The 19834-nt window shown below is 38.4% G+C and overlaps 1 protein-coding gene across 6 annotated transcripts in view; it reads left to right on the top strand.

The window, feature by feature from the left end:
- Positions 1 to 6258, top strand: part of LOC139753485 (protein Wnt-5b-like) — a 512552-nt gene extending 506294 nt beyond the window's left edge. For all 6 annotated transcript variants that reach the window (XM_071670054.1, XM_071670048.1, XM_071670050.1 and 3 more), the window contains one exon: positions 2809 to 6258. In XM_071670054.1, coding sequence (XP_071526155.1) covers positions 2809 to 2996 — 188 coding nt within the window. In that variant the 3' untranslated portion in view covers positions 2997 to 6258. The remainder of the gene's footprint in view (positions 1 to 2808) is intronic.
- Positions 6259 to 19834: the final 13576 nt, after the last annotated feature.

Here is a 19834-nt window from a genome sequence, read left to right as displayed (position 1 = left end):
CTCTCCAGTTCTGACACATTTATCCTTTGTCAACCTTTTCTGTCATTTTCTCCATATGCCTGAACTATTTCATCACATCCTCTTCAGCTCTCAATCTCCATTCATTATATTACCACACCTCATTATTCTCATTACACCCTTTCACTACTTAAATCAAACCACCCCACATGTACTAATATATATCACATATATATGTTGCAGTTAAAACCCGAAATTAGTCAGAATTAGTTCCAACAAGTCAGAACGCTTTGCACCAAAGCAGGGTGGGTAAAACATGAAATGTAGGACTGGAATGTTTTAATACCTAGTTTTACCTAAACATTTCATTCAAAACTAGTTTCAACAACTGCTTTGTCTGAGAGAATTAACCTAACCTAACCTTTAAGATCTTGACATTTCGGGTTTTCTCCAACATCATCAGGTGCAACAGGTTGACTAGTTGGAACTAGTTCTGACTGATTTCAGGTTTTAACTGCCACAAATAAACACACAAAATTGAGGCTATGACACATGAAAAAGTCACCTTGAAGCAAGGCTATTTCAGTGTCATTTGCCAAAGGGAGTGAACTTTTGTTGAGTATCTACCTGCTGTAAGGGAGTTAATTTCTCTGCTTTTGATTGTATTGCAGTGTTTTGGCAGCAAGACCCACATGAAAGGGGTACTAGGGTAACGATGCTGTTTCCTGTGGGGAGGGGTAGCACCAGGAATGGATGAAGGCAAGCAAGTATGAATATGTACATGTGTATATATATATGCCTTTGTATGTGTATGTATATGTGTGTGTATGGGCTTTTATGTATATATATGTATATATGATATCCCTGGGGATAGGGGAGAAAGAATACTTCCCATGTATTCCCTGCGTGTCGTAGAAGGCGACTAAAAGGGGAGGGAGCGGGGGGCTGGAAATCCTCCCCTCTCATTATTTTTTTTTTTTTTTCCAAAAGAAGGAACAGAGAAGGGGGCCAGGTGAGGATATTCCCTCAAAGGCCCAGTTCTCTGTTCTTAACACTACCTCGCTAACGCGGGAAATGGCGAATAGTTTGAAAGAAAGAAAACGATGTATATATGAGTGCATGGGCAATTGTTCATCTGTTTCCTGGTGCTACCTCACTGACGTGGGAAACAGTGATTAAGTATAATAATAATAATAATATGAATAATAATTATTATTATTATTATTATTGTTTCCCATTGAGGGTCAAGTCAATTGGGAGGTGAGTTTGAATGGAGAAAAACTGGAGGACGTGAAGTGTTTTAGATATCTGGGAGTGGATCTGGCAGTGGATGGAACCATGGAAGTGGAAGTGGATCATAGGGTGGGGGAGGGGGCGAAAATTCTGGGAGCCTTGAAGAATGTGTGGAAGTCGAGAACATTATCTCGGAAAGGAAAAATGGGTATGTTTGAAGGAATAGTGGTTCCAACAATGTTGTATGGTTGCGAGGCGTGGGCTGTGGATAGAGTTGTGCGCAGGAGGATGGATGTGCTGGAAATGAGATGTTTGAGGACAATGTGTGGTGTGAGGTGGTTTGATCGAGTAAGTAACGTAAGGGTAAGAGAGATGTGTGGAAATAAAAAGAGCGTGGTTGAGAGAGCAGAAGAGGGTGTTTTGAAATGGTTTGGGCACATGGAGAGAATGAGTGAGGAAAGATTGACCAAGAGGATATATGTGTCGGAGGTGGAGGGAACGAGGAGAAGAGGGAGACCAAATTGGAGGTGGAAAGATGGAGTGAAAAAGATTTTGTGTGATCGGGGCCTGAACATGCAGGAGGGTGAAAGGAGGGCAAGGAATAGAGTGAATTGGAGCGATGTGGTATACCGGGGTTGACATGCTGTCAGTGGATTGAATCAGGGCATGTGAAGCGTCTGGGGTAAACCATGGAAAGCTGTGTAGGTATGTATATTTGCGTGTGTGGACGTATGTATATACATGTGTATGGGGGTGGGTTGGGCCATTTCTTTCGTCTGTTTCCTTGCGCTACCTCGCAAACGCGGGAGACAGCGACAAAGCAAAAAAAAAAAAAAAAAAAAAATATTATTGTAATTATTATTATAGATTTAAAAAGGCAACTAAAAGGGGAGGGAGCAGGGGGCTGGAAATGTTTCCCTGTCATTCTTAATTTTCTAAAAGAAGGAACAGAGAAGGGGCCAAGTGAGGATGTTCCCTCTAAGGCTCAGTCTTCTGTTCTTAACGCTACCTCGCTAATGCGGGAAATGGCGAATGGGCGTGAAAAGAAAAATATATGTATATTTATATATTTTTTTTCATTTGGCCCCCTTCTCTTTTCCTTTTTTGGGAAATTAAAAAAATGAGAGGGGAGGATTTCCAGTCCCCTCCCCCCCCCTTTTTTTTTTTTTTTTAATTTTCCAAAATGGGAGCAGAGAAGGGGGCCAAGTGAAGATATTCCCTCAAAGGCTCAGTCCTCTATTCTTAGCGCTACCTCGCTAATGCGGGAAATGGCAAATAGTATGAAAAAAAAATGTATATATATATTTTATTATATTAAGGTTGCACTCCAATCAGGAGCAAGGAAATGATGGACTCCTTTGGAGCAAGAAGGGTCTCATACAAACAGTTCCGCCTTTTGCTTATTGGCATTACTGCCCATTTTCTCTATTTGCAATGTGTCACTTTTCTTGCTTCCCAAGTAAAATGGATTGTTTAGTACAGACTGCAGCAATTTTATTTATGTCTTTTGCTTTTACAGTAACTGCATACAAACTGCACAAAAGTATTTCCAACTATGTAGAGACTGTATAGATTATTTCCCCAAGATTTTCTTTTCTAATGAAATTTGTTTTTCAGGAACTCATGACCGCATTTGTAACAAAACATCACAAGGCATGGATGGTTGTGGGCTGCTCTGCTGTGGACGAGGCTACAACTCTCAGAAAGTCAATGTTAGAGAAAGGTGCCATTGCAAGTTTCACTGGTGTTGTTACGTTGAATGTAAAACATGTGTCAGGACTGTTGATCTCCACACTTGCAAATAGTGTTGGAAGAGAAAGTTCCCACCAGTTGGCCAAAACATGTGTAGTGATAAACAGTTGTCACAGTATATTTGAGAAAATGCATTCCCTAACTTTGTGAAATGAAATGAGTAGGATCCCTCAGATAATCTAAGAGTTGATTAAACCTCAGTAAATAGGGAAGCTTGCATCTTCTCTGGACATTTAATGCTGTATGAAGCTGTGTAGCACCTAACACATATTGGTCTTAATGTGGAGGTTGAAGATTAACCAGTTTGACCATATGCACTGAGAATTTATAAGGTGTAAAGTACTTAAGCGTTTATGAGACAAAGTAAGAGTTGTAACATACTACCAAGTATGGGTAGTTTTGTATATAATAAGAAAGGAGGGATTATCATATTGATATATATTAAAAAAAACCCTCATGTAGAAAATACTCTTTATCAAGGCTCCTACAGTTCATCCTGAAAAGCCACAAGGCAAACAAGAGCAACAGAACCCAGTGATTCCTTTCGGCCTCAAGAATGTTCCTTGTCACAAGCCTAAACCTGTCCTTACCAGTATTTTGAGCACTTAGAACATTTATTAAAAGGCATTGTTAGCCATGAGAAAAGGAATTTATAAATGATGATAAGTGATATTTACCTGACACCAAAATTAAGCAGTTGTATAACTACTATTTATATTGTAGGAAATGTGCAGCTTTCATCGTTCCATTATGTGCAATGTTTCAAACAGGTAGGGTGCTTCTATGAAAATACTGGATAGAACGTCCTTTTTATAGGTTAAATTATAAAATCATTAAATGGAATGGTTCATTTAATATAGATGGTGTACAGTACACATATTTACTAATCTTCACATATATTTACTTTTTGTAATAGTCATGAAGATGTTCAGTGGCAGCTTTTACCTATTGTACAGTGTATTTGTAAATACCGTATATAAAGTAGAATACAGTAGCAAATCAGTGTGGTAGTAGGCAAATTAATATGATGTGTAGATGTTATACCAACATATTACACCCATAGTGTGGACTTGTATGTACTGACATCTTATCAGTCCCTACCCCCTTGTATTGAAAGTTTTAGTGGTGTTTATTTGTTTAATGCTACCTAATGATGAATACAAGTCATATATATATATATATATATATATATATATATATAAAGGTGCCATATGAGTACTTAACAGTGGCTGACTCAACTGGTACTCTCCACAAGGCAACATGAGTCAGTCATTTGCCAGAGAAATTATTGTTGTAAATCTCTTCAGTCACCTCCAGAGCAAGACGAGTGATTATTAAAAGATTGTATTTTTTAAATTAATGTAAGCAGTTTTTTGTGTGTGTCTCACTGAAAACTGAACCTATTATCTACACTCCTACATAATGATGGCCTTATGAATACTAATACAAAAAAACATACCTTGGACAAATTGTTGTGTGCTGTGTTTTAAAAATATTGGAGTACTTTTCCATTTTGTTTTATGCAATATGCATATCAGGCCACTAAGAATGGTGAATGTGATTGTTCTAAAGGAGGATGACAAGTTTGAATGAGGTTCAGAAAAACTACAAATCACAGGTGTAAGCAATGGCTGTCAAACATGGATAACATGTATGGATAACATTCTTGTTCCTTCAGTTTTCTGTGAACCTTAATGTTTCTTAGCTGCAGACTATACTGTGCAGCTCTTATTTTGTATTCACTTAAGGTATTTAACCAATTTATAATCTGATATGAAAAATGCAGTTCAAAGTTAATGACTTCATAATAGCAAGAAATATGGTAATAGTGTGGATCTCAGACTTTTGTGTTAGTGTGGTATGAACAAGAAAAATAAGCAATAATACACATGAAAATATATTAGCCTCAATTCATTACTCTTGCCAAAGGAGATTATTTCCAAGAGGATCTGACTTGCCTGCTAGATGTGATGTTTCTATTAGGGATCACCTCAACTGTTTTTGCTATGTCAGCATTTGACATGACTTGTAGCTCTAATATATTACATGTTTATATGAATGTTTTTCTTTTGATATTTGTGTCATACTGTTCTCGTAACAAATTATACCCTTGCCTTCAGTTGAAAGGAAAGGTTTTTAAATAGTGACTCACTCAGGAGTACATAGTATTTAAGAAACCAGGTAACTCCAGTAGTCTAAATGTAGGTGATAATAAGTTTAATCACATCACACTAGTTCCAAATTGTTCAATTTTTCATAAGTACACAGCTCTAAGTTTTTGTTGTTTACATCTTGTAATGCATCACCTACAAAATCCCATGTAATTTCTAATGAAATATTTTGGCTGTAGATTTACTTGAGGGAAATGAAAAATATAGACACTTTCAGGCATTTTAACACTTTCATATTCTCATGTCTCTGTATGTCCTCAAAAACACTTAAAAATTTTGGATGTCTAGGGATACATTTAGAGGTTTGAAATATGTGTAGATTTCTCCCAAGTATTATCCGGCCCATGTAAAATCAAAAATTGCATCACAAGGTATAAAAATGTATGCACTAGCAGTCATATGCTCTCAAAATACTTGCTTTAAAATAAATGATGTATTTGTTTTCATACTTGATCGCCGTTTCCCGCATCTGTGAGGTAGTGTCATGAAACAAACAAAAAACGGTCACACCTGCTTACATATATATATATATATTTTGTTTTCATACATATTTGCCATTTCCTACATTAGTGAGGTAGCGTAAGAACAGAGGATTGCGCCTTACAGGGAATATTTTCACTTGGCCCCCTTCTCTGTTCCTTTTGCAAAATTGAAAATGGGAGGGGAGGATTTCCAGGCCCCCCCACTCCCTTTTAGTTGCCTTCTATGACACGCAGGGAATATACACATATATATATATATATATTATACCTGGGGATAGAGGAGAAAGACTACTTCCCATGTATTCCCTGCTTGTTGTAAAAGGCAATTAATAGGGGAGGGAGCGTGGGCTGGAAATCCTCCCCTCCAGTTTCTGCTTTTCCAAAAGAACAGAGAAAGGGGTTAACTGAGGATTCTCCCTTTAAGGCTCAGTCCTCTGCTCTTAACACTACCTTGCTAATGTGGGAAATGGAGGAGATGTATGAAAAAGAAAAAAATATATATATTTATTATACTTGATCGCCGTTTCCTGCATCAGAGGTAGTGCCAGGAAACAGGCAAAGACCCATCCATTTATATACACAAAGACATGTACACATCTCGGCAGTGCATTATGCACGAGGGAGCCAATAGATGTAAATAAAGTTGAACTTCATTAGTTATATTTATATAGAGTTTTTATAGGTAATTTGCTTCCCTTTCCTCTTTTTACATTCTTGAAGGCATGAAGACACTGATTCAGCCAAGTTCTTGAGAATGTGGGTCCACATTATGCCACTCTTCATGAATGACCACCTCAAGCTTGGGGACTGCTAGTATCCTTCCCTGAAACTCGGCACTTAACGATGCTTCACAAGTTCTCTATCAGATTAATATCGGCTGTATCCAGGCCAATCATTGATGAAGTAGATTCCACAGTCGGTAAGCCAAGGCTTCACAGATTTTGCTGTATGGCAAGGAGCACCATCCTGCACAAACATGTCCACATGGCATTTCTGAAAAGTCTGATAAATAGCCCATCAGTAGCTCAAGGTAGTTGTGTTGATTCACGGTTTGATGTCTAAGCAGTATGGCAAAGTCACCAATTCCATAAGAAAAACAACCCCAAACCATGAGAGAATCAGGGTATTTAACAGTAGTGAAAGTGTGCTTAGGATCGAGTTGGTCACTCCTGATGTGCCAATAAACATGACACCTCTGTTCCCAGTTATGGAAAACATGGTTTCGTTGCACCATAGCATGTGCTCCCACTTTTTCTTATCCTACTAAAGGTATGTCTTGGCGAACACGATCCTAGGATGCCCCTACATAAGGGTGAGGAGGGGCTTCTTAAAGGCGCAATGGAAGCTGAAGTGCAGGTCATCGTGGATGCATCAATGAATGGTCCTCATTGACACTTCACCAATTAGTCTTGGGTGTTTTCTTTTCATTTTCATGCTGACAAATATGGATTAGCTTCTTGCTGACGTTTCAGGATGGTTAGTGTGCATGGTGAAGTCTTCCAAGCCTTCTTGGGTCTTCCCTTGTGAGCTGGTGCTGCCTTACCTTCACTGTTGCAAAATCTCAATGTCCATACCTGAATTGATCAGACGCTAGCACTGACAATTCTCGATATTTCCTTTACTGGCTTCATACTTGTTCGCCATCATCCATTCCTGATGCCAATGCACCCCGCAGGAAATGGCATAAATGAATGAAAAGAAAAAACATACATATATTCTTTTTACCTTCACATTTGATCACTGCCCCGTATCATCAGAGGTAACACCCAGAAACTGACAAAGAAAGGCCACATTTGCTCACATCCATATACTACCTGTTTATCAAGTGTAATGCACTGAAATCATAGATCCCAATCCACATTTAGGCCCCAAAAACCTTTCCACGGTTTACCCCGGATCTTTAACATGCCGATTCAGTCCACTGGCAGCATGCTGACCCTAGTATATCACATCATTCCAATTCACTCTATTCCATGCACACGTCACCCTCCTGCATATTCAAGCCTCGATTGACCAAGTCTTTTCCCCTCTATCTTTCCATCTCCAATTTGGTCGGGTTCTCTCCATTTCTGACATATACTCTTTGTCAACATTTCCTCACTCATTCTCTCCATATGTCCAACACAACCTCTTCTCTCTCAACACCCTTTCACACCACATACCGTCCTTAAAAACTTAATTTCCAACACATCCACCCTCCTCTGCACATCCCTATTATTGTTGGGACTACTACTATTCAAAAATACCCATTTTTGCCCTGCTAGATAACATTCTCTTTTTCCACACACATTCAGTGCTTCCAGAATCTTCACCCCTTCCCCTAGTCTAAGACTCGCTGCAGCTTCAATGGTTCCAGTCACTACCATGCGTACTCCCACATATCTAAAACATTTCATTTCCTCCTATTTCTCTCCATTCAAACTTACATCTGAACTACCTTGTCCCTCAACTCTGCTGAACCTAACCTAATAGCCTGCATTTATTATTCACACTCACTCTCGACTTTCACACCAACTTCTGCAGTCTCTCGCTCAAATCTGCCAACAGTGTTGTATTATCAGCAAACAAGAACTCGCTTTCCAGGCCCTCTCATCCCCAACTCTTGAAAACTTGCATATACCTCCCTGAGTACCCCATCCATAAATAAATCAAACAACTATGGTGACATCACACACCCCCTGTTGCAGACCAAACTTCATTTGGAACCATTCATTCTCCTCTCTTCCTACTCTTACACAGGCCTTACTTCCTTTGTAAAACCTTCTCTGCTTCTAGCAGCTTACCTCCCACACCTTATATTAAGACCTTCCACAAAGCATCACTATTAAACCTATCATATGCCTTCTCCAGATCTATAAATGTCACATACAAATCCATTTATTTTTCTATATATTTTTTGCACATTCTATAAAGCAAACACCTGATCCATTCATCCTCTACCACTTCTGAAACCATACTGTCCATCCCCAATCTGATGATCTATATATGCTTTCACCCTCTCAATGAATACCCTCCCATACAACTTACTGGATACGCTCAACAAACTTGTAACTCTGTAGTTTGAACACTCTTCTTTATCCCCACTGCCTTTTAAACAATGGCACTATACATGCATTTTGCCAATCCTCAGGCAACTCACCATGAACCATACATACAGTGAATATCCTAAGCAACCAGTCAACACGTTACCCCCTTTCTTAATAAATTTAAGTTGCATAAGGTACATTATTTGGTCATACTATATTACAGTGCAGTCACTTAAAAAGGTCATGTAAGAATAAAACATTTCAATTATCGTAAAACATACATGCTAACGGTAATATAAATCTCAAAAAAACTTGCTGTAATGGTGATATGGAGATGTGAATCACTCTTTTCTGTATACTCTGAAACTATTTATGAACAAGTTCATGTAACAGAATAAGACAACAAAAAATAAGAATTAATCTTAAACATATACACTACTGGTGGTTGGCTATACATGTCTTGTTCTTATAAAACACTTTATATTAGGTCTCAATTCATTGCAAAATTAAGAATTTTATAGTTTCATGTTTTGAAAGTGAATAATTAAACATTAAATGCTAAGCTGTTGACATTACATTAATGCTCATGAGCATGAATGTTTAGTGTTGAAAGTTTATAAGACCATAAGCTTAATTTTCCCAAAATTGAGAGGGCATATTACTGTGGATGGTATGAAAGCTGAAGAATACATTACCACTGTGCTGATTTATTGGGGGAATATGACAGTAGTTCCCTATACCAGTCTCCAATGACCATCTAAAGCAGCACTCTTACACGCCATTAGATGAAAGGGCCCACATGAATAATAATGCCATAATCCTGACAATTATCAAAAATCTCAGAGAGAATGCAGAATTCCCAGCTAAGTCATACCCACAACTCTTACCCACAAAGATTATTGGAAGGTAACCCAACTTCCACAGGTAAAGTGGGCTTGAGGAGGAGGTGAAGGCAGTGAGGAGTCTTGCTCAAAAACATGCATTTCACAAGCCCAAGGTTAACAGTAAACAAACTCACTCACTTGTCTTCATTTCATGTTCTTACCAGTGTTAAGAATGGACGAAAACTTTTGACCAGAACAAACATCTCTAATTTACTTCTCTTTTGAAGAGAATAGTCCAGTAGAGACTCCTCTAACTGAAGTCAATCTACTACAAGGCATCTTTACAGAGGTAAGATACTTCTCTTATTGAAGTCAATCTACTACAAGTCACACATCTTTACAGAGGTAAATCATATTATTCTGTTCAATTTTGGTCAACCTTTTTGAAAAAGACACACACAATGAAGAAAGCACAGCACTGAGCAACCAAAATTATTCCCATAATGAGAAACAAATCGTATGAAGGCCAACTATATGACTTATATCTATTTAGTTTACAAAAGGGAAAATTTAGAGGTGATCTACTACAAGTATTCCAAATCATAAAAGGCTTTGATAACCTCGGATGTAACACACTACATAAGACTTGATTCATCTGATTTCACTCGCACTAATGGATACAAAATTGTGGTTAAGTTTTACCTCAAATGATGCAAAATACCTTTAACAGGATTGTTAACATATGGAATAATTTACCATTTAGAGGTTGAGAGCAGTACTATAAATATATTCATGAGAAGACAATAAATAATTCGCTTCATAGCCAAGACATTTTTCACACCACCTTAATCAATTTGCCAACTAGTAGGTTTTTCTCCGAATAATCAGTATGCCTTCCTGCTTTTACCATACTAAACAGAGTTTCTGATATATTTAACAATCACAAGATCTTTCATATTCATTTTTTTAAATGGCAAAGACAGGACCAGCATCTGTAGCCCTAATCAAGGTAATCTCACTAACGTATATATTACACAAGACGGCTAGAGACCGCGTGTGAACAAATGTGGCCTTTTATTGTTTTCCTGGTGCTAACTTGCTGAAGCAGGGGGTAAAAATGCTATTTCCTGCATGGAGGGGTAGCAACAGGAATGGATAAAGGCAAGCAAGGATGAATATGTATGTGCATATATGTATACGTGTATGTATGAGCATTTATGTACATATATGTGTATACAAGTGGATAGGCCATTCTTTGTCTATTTCCTGGCACTACCTTGCTGACATGAGAAACAGCAATTAAGTAAAATAAATAAAAAATAAATATATATGTACTTTAGACATGCTCGCCATTCCCCACATGAGGGGATAGCATCAAGGATGGATGATTTAGCCTTAAAGGGGAAATTCCTCACTTGGCTCCTTGCTCTGTTCTTTGTTTGGAAGTGATTCAGGACGGAAGGATTTGTAGCCACATGCTCCAACCCCCTTTAGTCACCTCCTATGACATGTAAGGAATACATGAGCAATATTCTTTTTTTTTTTTATACATATTTGGCATTTCCTGCATCAGCCTGAGCTAGGTGCCCATCTTATCAACCAACCCCTAAAGGTGGATGAACAGGTGGGTTGACTGTGGACTGACTGCTGCAACCATTATTCAAACTTATGCAATTAACAGTGGGTGACCTGAGAAATGCATTACAGTCAAGAACACGCTAACTGCTACACCACATAGGCGTCTCTGGTATCAAAGTTGATAATGAAATTAAGTACTATAATCAGTAATATATGACCTCACATATCTACGTATAAAGAAAAGCAAATATGCTTACACTGACAAACTAAAAAACACAGTAATAAAACATACATCTTTAAAACACTGTCAAGCAAACTAACAGAATCTGACATTTACTGATATGCTTAATTTATATATACAGTGCTTCAAAGCAAAATATAAGAGGCATCAGAGATGTACCAACACAAGGCAGTTATCACAGTGATTATAGCAACTTTTATGCTTATATTTCAAGATACCTTCAAGGTTGCATTCTCCGCTTTGGTTGATTGAACTGACAGTCTGCTCTAAGTGAGGTAGTTTACATAATAATTTCATACACTCAAAGTTTGGAGATATTAAACAATGCTGTTAATTTGACAGTAATGATAACATCATATAATCCAAGCTCCAATAAGGCAATGTTTACAAGTTCAATCAAAGGAGATCAAGTGGCAATTTCTTCCTTTACAGGATTTCTTCATATGTTAAAGTAACGGAGCACGTACCATACAAACTGTCATCTTCATAGTATAGTATAATGATAGCTAGTTTCTTATGGCCTTAAAGGTAACCCTTCTTACCTGAAAATATTGCCAAAAGGTAAGAGGAAAATTCATCTTTAATAACCTATACCATTACAGATTTTATTCTTTTAAGCACCATCAATATTGACAAAGCTCAGATTCACTACCTTCTTAAACATTTCTAATAAATATTCCAGTAATAATTTTCTAGTGTTGGACTATTAGGATTACAATACCCAAGATGTACTGTGGCATGTGCCTGTCTGGAATTTTTAGTTACATAAAATAGTTACCAATTACATATCTAACCACATCAAATGAGAATCTTAAAAAAAAAAAGTCATATTCACTCTTAAACAAATCAATGTCCAAAGTACCTAAATTCACCCATTGCTACTCTCAGCTTTAACCTATCACTTTAATTATACATTCCCTGTACCCCTTCTATTAGGCTTCTTCAGCTTCTATGCACCAAATGAAGCAAATGCAGTAAAATGGACTCTTTTGGCATGAAAAGTTTCTCAATGAACATCCACTCCTTTTCATCCATGGACAATGATACAGCCTTGCCTGAGGTGACATTTCACTCATGGTGTAACCAACTGGAGGCAGAAAGCAGTAACACCTTTGACCATAAACCTCTCTCAATATGCACAAAATTCTATTGACTGAATATTCATCATCAATACATCTATATAAAAAAAAAAAGGTAAACCAATTAATTCCAGGATCTGAAACAGTGATAGCTTCCCTAGCACCTTATTTTCAACCTGGTAGAATAATACTGATAATTTTGGAGCATTTAAGTCAGCTCCCATCCTCATGTGTCCAAATGCCTGTTTACAGTGCACTGAGTACACACCAACATTACCCATTAATAAATGGAGGCACTTCTATCAAATGAAATAGACTAGGTAAAATAGAATATAAATCTCCAAATTGTGTCAGAAAGAAGCAAATCTATTGTAAAGCAAACCAGAATTTTCATACCAGTCAATGAATGATTCAAGATTCTGTGGACCTAATAATAAAATTTCAATATTTCTAAAGAACAAATACTGCAATTAATTTTTTTTACTGTATTTCTTCTTCTTTCATACTATTCGCCATTTCCCGCATTAGCGAGGTAGCATTGAGAACAGAGGACTGGGCCCTTGAGGGAATATCCTCACCTGGGCCACTTCTCTGTTCCCTCTTTTGGAAAAAAAAAAAAAAAGTGAGAGGGGAGGATTTCCAGCCCCCACTCCCTCCCCTTTTAGTCGCCTTCTACGACACGCAGGGAATACGTGGGAAGTATTCTTTCTCCCCTATCCCCAGGGATATTTATTTTATTTATTTTGCTTTGTCGCTGTCTCCCGTGTTAGCGAGGTAGCGCAAAGAAACAGGCGAAAGAATGGCCCAACCCACCAACATACACGTATATACATACACGTCCACACACGCAAATATACATACTTATACATCTCAATGTATACATATATATACACACAGATATATACATATATACACACGTACATTATTCATAGTCTGCCTTTATTCATTCCCATCGCTACCCTGCCACACATGAAATAACAACCCCCTTCCCCCTCATGTGCATGAGGTAGTGCTAGGAAAAGACAACAAAGGCCACATTCTTTCACACTCAGTCTCTAGCTGTCATGTAATAATGCACCAAAACCACAGCTCCCTTTCCACATCCAGGCTCCATAGAACTTTCCATGGTTTACCCCAGACGCTTCACATGCCCTGGTTCAATCCACTGACAGCATGTCGACCCCAGTACACCACATTGTTCCAATTCACTGTATTCCTTGCATGCCTTTCACCCTCCTGCATGTTCAGGCCCCGATCACTCTAAATCTTTTCACCTCCAATTTGGTCTCCCACTTCTTCTCGTTCCCTCCACCTCTGACACATATATCCTCTTGGTCAATATTTCCTCATTCATTCCCTCCATGTGACCAAACCATTTCAAAACACCCTCTTCTGCTCTCTCAACCACACTCTTTTTATTACCACACATCTCTCTTATCCTATTATTACTTACTCGGTCAAACCACCTCACACAACATATTGTCCTCAAACATCTCATTTCCAGCACATCCACCCTCCTCCCCACAACTCTATCTATAGCCCACGCCTCGCAACCATATAACATTGTTGGAACCAATATTCCTTGAAACATACCCATTTTTGCTTTCCGATATAATGTTCTCAACTTCCACATATTCTTCAACACTCCCAGAACTTTCGCCCCCTTCCCCATCCTATGATTCACTTCTGCTTCCATGGTTCCATCCGCTACCAAATCCACTCCCAGACATCTAAAACACTTCACTTCCTCCAGTTTTTCTCCATTAAAACTTACCTCCCAGGTGACTTGTCCCTCAACCCTACTGTACCTAATAACCTTGCTCTTATTCACATTTACTCTCAGCTTTCTTCTTTCACACACTTTACCAAACTCAGTCACCAGCTTCTGTCGTTTCTCACATGAATCAGCCATCAGCGCTGTATCATCAGCGAACAACAACTGACTCACTTCCCAAGCTCTCTCATCCACAACAGACTACATACTAGCTCCTCTTTCCAAAACTCTTGCATTCACCTCCCTAACAACCCCATCCATAAACAAATTAAACAACCATGGAGATGAGAATCAATCACTTTCCTCTCTTCCTACACGTACACATGCCTTACATCCTCGATAAAAACTTTTCACTGCTTCTAACAACTTGCCTCCCACACCATGTATTCTTAATACCTTCCACAGAGCATCTCTACTGTAATGTGAATATATCTAAATCAAGTCTTGCTATTTCCTTTTTCTTCAGTAATGTTCCGAGTACTTTCATAAATGTATGTACAACTTCATGCAGTATCATACTGAGCCATGTGTAATGGTATGTTTATTATCCTTCCTTTCAAATCATTGCCCAAGCTCATCAATGATTTCACAAGTTAAACAACTGTGTTGTAGTAAGGGTTACATAGCAACAGTCAAGTATCAGCATGGACCACATACATTTTTTTCATACCTGATGGCTATATCCTGTGTTAGAGAGGTAACACTAGGAAAAGAAAGAAAGACTAAATTCACTCATCCATTCTCTAGCTCTCATACATTTCATTACTTGCTGTAATTCTGTGTCCCACATCTTGTTACATCAATCAATTATACACTAAAAGAAGGACAGAATTCAAATGAGAAATGAATTACTTAGACAATGTACATGGTCCAATCCATACCTTGAATTATTCTGTAAATGCATTTACATGTAACTGGCTGATAAAATTATGACATAAGTGCCTTGCCTTCCTAAACTATAAACCTGCTGACAGCTGTGCTGTCTACAGTTAGGAGGCATCAGGTAACTGACTAAAAGTGTGCCCTATACAATCTGAGGCATTTCAAAATACTGGGTGATAGCAGAACAATCTGGAAACAGTTACTAGCAACTTGAACAATGTTCTACATCTTTTGGCCTTTTTTTTTCAACTTGGCTAGTCAGTAGTCATAAAAACAACGAAGAAAATAGCACATAATTTCTGCTCTGTCTAAGGTGCAAAGAAAATGAATTTATATAATATCAATGGAAATCACAGCATGATTGCACCATATGTATGCATTATGACAAAGATACTTCATATGAGTGGCAGAATTGCAGCCTGGACATTTATTCACCTAATAAGCTCACATAAGTAACTATTTTACTTTATTGATATACACATTTTTCATACATATACCCTAGCACCTTATTTTCAACCTGGTAGAATAATACGGGTAATTTTTGGGGCATTTTAAGTCGCTCCCTCCTCAGGGGTCCCAAAAGCCCGTTTACAGGGTTTCACTGAGTACACACCAACTTACCCCTTAATAAATGGAGGACTTCTATCAAAAGAAAAAGATAGGGGAAAAAAGAATATAAATCTCCAAATTGTGTCCCGAAAGAAGCAAAACTAGTAAAGCAAACCAGAATTTTATTTCCAGTCAATGAAGGGTTCAAGATTCTGTGGACCTAATAATTTTAAAAATTTAATATTTTCTAAAGAAAAATACTGGGGAATTAATTTTTTTTTACTGTATTTCTTCTTTTTCCTTTCTATTCGCCATTTCCCCCATTAGCGGAAGGTTTGCATTGAGGGAAAAGAGGACTGGGCCCTTGAGGGAATATCCTCCCCCTGGGCCACTTCTCTGTTTCCCCCTTTTTGGGAAAAAAAAAAAAAAAGGGGGGAAAAAAAAAGGGGAAAAGAAAAAAATTTGGTTGAGAAAGGGGAGGGGGTTTCCCTCCAACCCACCCCCCTCCCGCTAAACCTTGTTTGGGGGGGAAAAATTTTGCCCCCCCCTTCCCTTTTTCGGAACCCCAGGGAATACGGGGAAATATTCTTTCTCCCCTATCCCCAGGGGGTATTTATTTTATTTATTTTGCTTTGTCGCGTCTCCCGGGGGTTAAACGAAAGGGGGAGCGCAAAGAAAAAGGCGAAAAAATGGCCCAAACCCACCAAAATACAGGGATATACATTACACGTCCACACACGCCCAAAAATTTAAAACTTATACATCTCAATGTATAATATATATACACAAAAGATATATTCCTATATACACACGTACATTATTATAGTCTGCCTTTATTCATTTTCCCCTCGCTACCCCCTGCCACACATGAAATAAACCCCAACCCCCCTTTCCCCCTCATTTTGCATGAGGTAGTGCTAGGAAAAGACAAACAAAAAGGGCCACATTCTTTCACACTCAGTCTCTAGCTGTCATGTAATAATGCACCAAAACCACAGCTCCCTTTCCACATCCAGGCTCCATAGAACTTTCCATGGTTTGCCCCAGACGCTTCACATGCCCTGGTTCAATCCACTGACAGCATGTCGACCCCAGTACACCACATTGTTCCAATTCACTGTATTCCTTGCATGCCTTTCACCCTCCTGCATGTTCAGGCCCCGATCACTCTAAATCTTTTCACCTCCAATTTGGTCTCCCACTTCTTCTCGTTCCCTCCACCTCTGACACATATATCCTCTTGGTCAATATTTCCTCATTCATTCCCTCCATGTGACCAAACCATTTCAAAACACCCTCTTCTGCTCTCTCAACCACACTCTTTTTATTACCACACATCTCTCTTATCCTATTATTACTTACTCGGTCAAACCACCTCACACAACATATTGTCCTCAAACATCTCATTTCCAGCACATCCACCCTCCTCCCCACAACTCTATCTATAGCCCATGCCTCGCAACCATATAACATTGTTGGAACCAATATTCCTTGAAACATACCCATTTTTGCTTTCCGATATAATGTTCTCAACTTCCACATATTCTTCAACACTCCCAGAACTTTCGCCCCCTTCCCCATCCTATGATTCACTTCTGCTTCCATGGTTCCATCCGCTACCAAATCCACTCCCAGACATCTAAAACACTTCACTTCCTCCAGTTTTTCTCCATTAAAACTTACCTCCCAGGTGACTTGACCCTCAACCCTACTGTACCTAATAACCTTGCTCTTATTCACATTTACTCTCAGCTTTCTTCTTTCACACACTTTACCAAACTCAGTCACCAGCTTCTGTCGTTTCTCACATGAATCAGCCATCAGCGCTGTATCATCAGCGAACAACAACTGACTCACTTCCCAAGCTCTCTCATCCACAACAGACTACATACTAGCTCCTCTTTCCAAAACTCTTGCATTCACCTCCCTAACAACCCCATCCATAAACAAATTAAACAACCATGGAGATGAGAATCAATCACTTTCCTCTCTTCCTACACGTACACATGCCTTACATCCTCGATAAAAACTTTTCACTGCTTCTAACAACTTGCCTCCCACACCATGTATTCTTAATACCTTCCACAGAGCATCTCTACTGTAATGTGAATATATCTAAATCAAGTCTTGCTATTTCCTTTTTCTTCAGTAATGTTCCGAGTACTTTCATAAATGTATGTACAACTTCATGCAGTATCATACTGAGCCATGTGTAATGGTATGTTTATTATCCTTCCTTTCAAATCATTGCCCAAGCTCATCAATGATTTCACAAGTTAAACAACTGTGTTGTAGTAAGGGTTACATAGCAACAGTCAAGTATCAGCATGGACCACATACATTTTTTTCATACCTGATGGCTATATCCTGTGTTAGAGAGGTAACACTAGGAAAAGAAAGAAAGACTAAATTCACTCATCCATTCTCTAGCTCTCATACATTTCATTACTTGCTGTAATTCTGTGTCCCACATCTTGTTACATCAATCAATTATACACTAAAAGAAGGACAGAATTCAAATGAGAAATGAATTACTTAGACAATGTACATGGTCCAATCCATACCTTGAATTATTCTGTAAATGCATTTACATGTAACTGGCTGATAAAATTATGACATAAGTGCCTTGCCTTCCTAAACTATAAACCTGCTGACAGCTGTGCTGTCTACAGTTAGGAGGCATCAGGTAACTGACTAAAAGTGTGCCCTATACAATCTGAGGCATTTCAAAATACTGGGTGATAGCAGAACAATCTGGAAACAGTTACTAGCAACTTGAACAATGTTCTACATCTTTTGGCCTTTTTTTTTCAACTTGGCTAGTCAGTAGTCATAAAAACAACGAAGAAAATAGCACATAATTTCTGCTCTGTCTAAGGTGCAAAGAAAATGAATTTATATAATATCAATGGAAATCACAGCATGATTGCACCATATGTATGCATTATGACAAAGATACTTCATATGAGTGGCAGAATTGCAGCCTGGACATTTATTCACCTAATAAGCTCACATAAGTAACTATTTTACTTTATTGATATACACATTTTTCATACATATATGTTCACCATTTCCCACACGAGCAAGGGAGTATCACGAACAGGTGACAGCTTTAGACGTAAAATTCCTCACTTGGCTCCTTGCTCTGTTCTTTCTTTTGGAAAGTGATACAAGAAGGTAGGGCTTCTAGCCACCCACAAGTGATATATACATATTTATTTAAAAAATTCCAAATGGTTTGAAAAAAAATCTTAATTGATGGGTACCACACCTGGGGTGCATAATCACCCTAAACAGCAGCAGTCAAAGTGTTAACTGATAATACCCAAGAAAAATTCGTTTCCCCCAAAAGTTAGATAACCTATATTGAGAAGAAAGAACAGATTAATGGGAATATATTAATATACAACAGGGAATAACTTATACATCTGATAAGCTATATTAACCTTTACATGTAAATTCTACTGGGAAAAGGAGTATGCAAACCATATTTCTCAGCATATCAGACAGATTTCTAATTTTGGGGATAGGGGAGAAAGAATACTTCCCACGTATTCCCTGCATGTCGTAGAAGGCGACTAAAAGGGGAGGGAGCGGGGGGCTGGAAATCTTCCCCTCTCGTTTTTTTTTTTTTAATTTTCCAAAACAAGGAATAGAGAAGGGGGCCAGGTGAGGATATTCCCTCCAAGGCCCAGTCCTCTGTTCTTAACGCTACCTCGCTAACGCAGGAAATGGCGAATAGTTTGAAAAAAAAAAAAAAAAAAAAAATATAGTGGAGCCATCAAGCCTCAATGACTACTTCTTTTTTGAGTTTTAACTTCTTTCTATGCATCGGTTCAGCTATTAACAGCATGTCTCTACCTTATATCACATCACTAATCCTTTTAATCCAACACATACCTCTCATCCTCATAAATGTTCAGGCCCAAATACCCCTAAGCCCCCTTTACTCCAATCTCCTTTTTTCTCCTCAGTTTCCCCTCCCCATCTCCCTGCTTGGGATGCAAATATGCTTTCCGTCGGTTTCTCTTCACTCATACCCTCTAAATCCCCAAATCATTTCAGTGCACAATTTGTCACCCCTCTCAATCAGACACTTACTAGCATACTGTCTCTCTCTGACATCTTTAATCTTGGCATGACACGGGCATTTAAATTTTGACAAAACATATCCATTTACATCAACAGTGTACTTGATGACCCACTTTCATTTTCCTCTGCTCTGCTTGAGATTGAGGTTTCCTTTAATGATAGATCACAAATCATTCCTCAACATAAGTCCAAA

This window comes from Panulirus ornatus, chromosome 14, assembly GCF_036320965.1.
Source record: "Panulirus ornatus isolate Po-2019 chromosome 14, ASM3632096v1, whole genome shotgun sequence".
Lineage (NCBI taxonomy): Eukaryota > Metazoa > Arthropoda > Malacostraca > Decapoda > Palinuridae > Panulirus > Panulirus ornatus.
This window is presented reverse-complemented; position numbering and strand designations above follow the sequence as displayed.